This window comes from Fragaria vesca, linkage group LG7 (assembly GCF_000184155.1).
Source record: "Fragaria vesca subsp. vesca linkage group LG7, FraVesHawaii_1.0, whole genome shotgun sequence".
NCBI classification, from domain to species: Eukaryota; Viridiplantae; Streptophyta; class Magnoliopsida; order Rosales; family Rosaceae; genus Fragaria; species Fragaria vesca.
Window position 1 is genome coordinate 12,195,324 of NC_020497.1, and position 5,612 is coordinate 12,200,935.

Genomic DNA, 5,612 nt, shown 5'->3' on the forward strand with positions numbered 1-5,612 from the left:
GTGTGATTGCTGGTAACATCGGTTCTTCGTCCGAATATTGGATATAGCTTTTCTTCATGGAGGCACTTCGTTTCTTGAATTGGTCGGTATAATGCATTCTGCCTTTACTATTCCCTTGTTAGATCGATTTGTGTCCCTGCATTCTTTGGTTCACACATCGGTTTCTCATCGGTTCATCATCGGTCTTCATTGGTTTCTAGTCGGTTCTAGATCGGTTTTCATCCAGCTTGCTTCAAAGCTTTGGCAGCTAGCGCTGTTGAATTATATCTCCTTCAAGTATTCACAATCCAGCTAGAAAGCTTAGTCCACGCACAGACGACACCATAGCTCGCTGACATCCATTTCCTAGTACCTGTAACTCTCTCAATTTTATCCTTCGGATCTAGGTCTGTACCGCATCGGTTCTCAATCGGTATCCGTTGGTTCTTTGTCGGTTTTCTTTGGTTCTTGGTCTGTTTCAATCGGTTTACGTGATTTCAAATCTCAACTTCGTATAAATGCATCAAGTCACCAATGTTTGTTCCATAGTACGTATTACGTAATGCTCTTTTAGCCCGTGGGTCACAACTTTGAATTTTCTTGTGAGAGGAAGCTAAATCATAACATATTAACTTTAGTATAGATTGAAGAGGCTTTGCTGCTCTCATTGGTGTAGAGGAAGTCCTGATAGCTAAAGCACAGGACTCCCTATTTAATGTTTAAACATGGCAGTGAAGTCTCTGAAATCCTTGTTTAAATTATGTTGTTTGGATGAGATTTTAGAATAGGAACCGACGGGTACCGAAAAGAACCGAGGGGCACCAGAACAAGAACCAATGGAAACCGACCAACAACCATAAAAAAAACTGATGCATACCATGAATCAATGTCCAACAAGGAAAGATATTAACTGGGTTTTTTTTGACCGAGTTAATAAAAAAAAGAAAAAGATTTATATTATAAGATAATCCTTTCCAATTATTCATCACATGATGTGTAACGTTGTGGCCAAGTTTCCATTATTCATGTACATGATGTGTACGTGTTGCTTGAGTTTCAAGCCAGAGGTTTGTATAAATAGGGTTAGTGTCATTGGGTCATGCATCAAATCCCAAAATTCTTGCCGGTTACTAATTTCCTTGCCATACAAGGCCTCCTCCTCCAAGTTCATCGATCAAGATCGAGAGTATTGTCATGGCCAGCAGCACTTGCTCGTTTCCTCATGATCCTCTCGCCAACCTGGCCAAGTTGGCTGCTGTGAAGGCACGAAATACCGCAGAAGAGTTCTTTAAGCTTCAATACTTCGAGTTGGCGATCATGCAGGCCATGGTGGCCAAAGAATTCGACCCTGATTTGCAAGGTGTGGATCACTTCATCCTAGCGTACCAGATCCATAAAGCCGTGGCAGAGAAGAAAGATCGGTACCATGTTCTTGGCTTCCAACAGGTTACTGACTACGTAACCATCAAGAAACAATACAAGGAATTGGCTCGCTTCGTGCACCCAGACAAGAATAGCTCTGTTGCTGCAGAAGGGACTTTCAAGCATGTCAAAGCGGCATGGGACTTCCTCTCTGACCCTGCCAAAAAGAAGGCTTACGACAAGTCGTTAAGGAGTACTCCGCAGTTTCAAGGGTCGAATGTCAAGAACACTCGCAAGAGGGCTTGCCCTAAGGGGAAGACCGCTACTGCTGGAGATGGTCTTTTCAAGAAGACTATCAAGATAACGAGGACAACAGCTGCAGGCCAAAATACTTGTTGTATGAGGATATCTGTATGTAGGGTTGCTTAATTAATATTGCCTCCATCAGTAGTTTTGGAGTGCTTGAATTTGTAAGTCATTATTCCCTACAAAATCCTATGTAAATATTATCAAACTTGAATTTGTTCCTCAGTTGAATTTTATACAAAGATACATCCAAGCACCATCATCAATACGTGCAATAAGGCCAAGGCTTTTACTATTTTACCAAGCAGCATCGTTATCAGTAATAATTTTAGCAGGCTGTATAGGAGTGAAAGTTCTCATCAAAAATCGTATTGTTTCTTACAAAGATACCAGCAAAGCTAGTGAAGGACACCTTCCTCAAAAAAAAAAAAAANAAAAAACCTATTTATTTTTTTATTTTTAAAAACCATAGTAGCACGAGAGCGATCTCTTAAAAATGAAGTAGAGACTCGTAGGGCAAACTAGCAAAGAGAATCAGAAGCGAGTTGTCTTTTAAACCTTTCAAGAAAGGTCAGAAGTTTTTAATCAAAATTCAAAAACATGAAGAGATTTTCAGCTTAGATGGTATGAATAGCTTCCATATAAAATCCCAAGTAACAAGAGTGAGTCTTCGCCACTTTGTGTGAGTTTTTGAAAGGCACATAAATCTCAACTATGATACATTATGTGACATTTAATATACATTCAAATATGTATATATGTGTGCGCGCGCGCATGTTTCTTTTACAATTACAACATTAAATAAACTAGTATTTCTTCTTGTTCCACTTTATGAACAGATCAACTGGTTTCAAAGACCAAAGCATTGAATCAGAGAAAGGTATCCTGTATCCCGATAAGCATCACAGAAACCGTAAAGAGCTGCCGGCTGGAATCTTTACATTTCACTGAGTATATAACACATCATGCACCACTGGACATACTAGGTCATCACATTTTAATTGGAACAGTGACAATGGCAGTAGATGTGATGCATGCAATTGTGCTTTGCTAGGTGCTTGGCGCAAAAGCATCTCATGGGTCCAAGTGAAAGAGAAACCACCATGATGATAGAGGAAGCATTTATCGAGTACCTGAAAGAGCAAAGGATGAGAATACGAAAACTGTCTTTGCAGACGTACCTAATTAGGAAAATGCATGATACTTCATCACATTTTATCAGCTTTGAGGCACAGTTCTAATGGTGATTCTAATTAAGAAGTTTCTTAGTCAGACCCACTCTAAGATGAACGACTCTGTTTCATGTTTAATGTAATCACGGTGTTAAGTGACTGTGTATGTGCTTAAGTATTCAAATTTAGAACCTTTGCTAGTGGTGGAATGGATGGAAGAAGATACATAGCAGTTGCAATATAACACATCGGTAAGAGGTGTCTTGCAGAAGCAGTTCATCTTTATACATCTTCACTCATCCTATGGGAAGTGGGCCCAGAAATTGTAAGCACTGAAGATGAGGAATGACATGTCTCTGCAAATGGAAGACGCTTCCCTAAATGCAAGCTTTTTACGATCCAGCTAGCTGGCTGCAACAAATGATCAACTCAGTTCAACATATTGAAGTTCAAAGTTACAGGACAAGATAAACCATTGATCATAGTCTTATGAAATCAACAAGATGCTGGGACAATCTATCAGCTTCATAGGAGTTTGCCTAGTCAGTAACTAAATTCATTTCTAAGGCAATTATGAATCACTTACCATTATAGGTATCCTTTGTTCAGCAGCACAGTGCCTCAAGTGCCGTGATGTGTTTTTATCCTCAGAAACAATAGCTCCCCAAGAAATCTTCTCTTTTCCCAGATCGAGCATTAACCGCTGGATGGTTTTAAAGACCTGCCCACCTCCATGCTGCATAAACCATACACATGAACAGAATACATCAAGATACAGCATACTTTTGTTGTTAGAGGACGCTCAAGTAAACAAAGAGATAAGATCATAACTCTATTGCATGCTGATTGTTTCCCATAAAAAGAAAATAGGAACAAAACACATATCAACCCAGTGAATATCCTCCAATAAGAGGCTAACAAAAGCCATGCAATCTGCATCACTTAGTGAGTTAAACTCGACAACGTGGAAGACTTTATGTAACATGTGTCAGGAGTTATGACCAGAATTCAACGGTGACTTGCTTTTTCCAGGGAATGACATTATTTTTTTAACATGGCATTCACTCTCCATCAGACATATACCTTAACATGCAACCAGAATTCAACTACTTAATAGTCCTGAAATACGAATAGTGGATTCCAGTTCGTTTCTGCAAAATCTTATAACAAGGCAGATTCCAGAGTCTCAATCCATTTCACAAGACTTCATTTTTTTTTTCTCACGCTATGATAACTACCAAGGTGAGCATCACACACTTCACTTATTATGGTGGTTAAGATGTTACAGTCACTAACTAACCTGGCTTAATCTGAAAAGCCCTTAAAGGTTAGCATATTCTTCATGCTTCAAGGTATAATACATCATTTATTTCTCTTTTCATTCAAAAGAAGATAGAGGAACATTTGGTTCGACCATGAGCATTTAACTTCATATATGATTGTGCAAGGGAGGATGAGATTGTCTCCGAGAAAAAGCAAGCTCCTAAGCTATTTCCCGAGGTAAATTTGGATCTCAATGAGGTAAATTAGGATCTCAATCAGTTGATTTCCATGCAAGTCCTGAGGAAATATTGATACTTTTCAATCATGTTCAAAACATAGGGAGCCATAAACTTCTGTATTCTTTTTCAACTTCAATTCTTGGGGAAAAACGTAATTTAAAAATATATCAAATATTTGGTACTTAATGTACTAGTATTGAAATTATCTCTCCTTACATAACATATGAGTGATCTTTTTGTTGGGTACTACTGGTATCACACAATACCAATTGCAAGGGCATCTCTAATGGGCTAAAGCACCTCTAAGTTAAAATTTAGGAAAAAGCTATATATTTAAATAAATAAGTTCTTCCAAAGATGCTTCCTACAATTCTCTGAACAGCAAAATCACTAGGACCTCATAAATCTGAGATTTAGAGAGAAAGTAACAAAAAAGTGGCTCCTACTGCAATAATGCAAAAATGTAATTAATCTATTTAACTCACAATATTGTTTCATACGAGATAATTGTGATATAAAATTCTTAAATGTACACGAGAAACAATCATAAAAATTTTGACAAAAGACATGAGCGTCACTGGAGATGCTTTAACCCCCTATCAAATAACCAAATACTTTTGTATGCAAAAGAGAAATAAGATAAAGTAACAATTTTTTTAAGATAGCCCTGACCCTTGTTTTACCAAGACAAAATATCCAAGCTTGCATCCAACAGGCAGTGAAGTATATAATATATGGAAAAATACAGTGATACCTACCTTAATTATTTTTGCAAATTTGCTGCAAAAACTTTGCTTCCCATGTAGCATGATTCCTACTCTATCAAAGACATAATCACGCCGGTAACAAAATGGCTTCCCAATGCTAATATGCTCTGCAGCAGCCACATTATGCAGAATAATGTATCTGTACAAAATATTGATTAGATTAATAAAAAAAAGCAGAGAAATTCGTTCCGCTATATGCCTATGATAACAAAAGAGAAGTGACCCGAAAAAAATAAACAGAACTACTATCTGACAAAAGAGTGCCTATCGAAGCAATATTGTTAGATTTTTTGGTTTATCCTCCTTTAAATAGTGGGGTTTTATTAGATTTTGGCAACATTTTTCATGGTTCATCACTTTTCGATCTGGTTTTGCCCTTTCAATTACTTCTTTTAAAAGAAAAGGGTATTACCAGCAATAATATTAAGTTTGCCATGTAAACAACAAACAACAAGTTGTGAACACATTATTTAGCCAACGATAATAAGAGATCAACTAGAAAATAATCCTGGGTTACAGTTTCT

The 5,612-nt window shown here is 37.5% G+C and overlaps 1 protein-coding gene across 1 annotated transcript in view; it reads right to left on the bottom strand.

Annotated features, from left to right (window-relative positions):
• Nucleotides 1-2,382: 2,382 nt before the first annotated feature.
• The window catches only part of LOC101301543, a 5,797-nt gene continuing 2,567 nt past the window's right edge, over nt 2,383-5,612 (bottom strand). Inside the window, exons 4-7 of the mRNA XM_004308615.1 lie at nt 5,080-5,227; nt 3,406-3,555; nt 3,012-3,230; nt 2,383-2,780 (exon numbers count right to left, since the gene is read on the bottom strand). Of these exons, the coding sequence (XP_004308663.1) occupies nt 3,102-3,230; nt 3,406-3,555; nt 5,080-5,227 (427 nt within the window). The 3' untranslated portion in view covers nt 2,383-2,780; nt 3,012-3,101. The remainder of the gene's footprint in view (nt 2,781-3,011; nt 3,231-3,405; nt 3,556-5,079; nt 5,228-5,612) is intronic.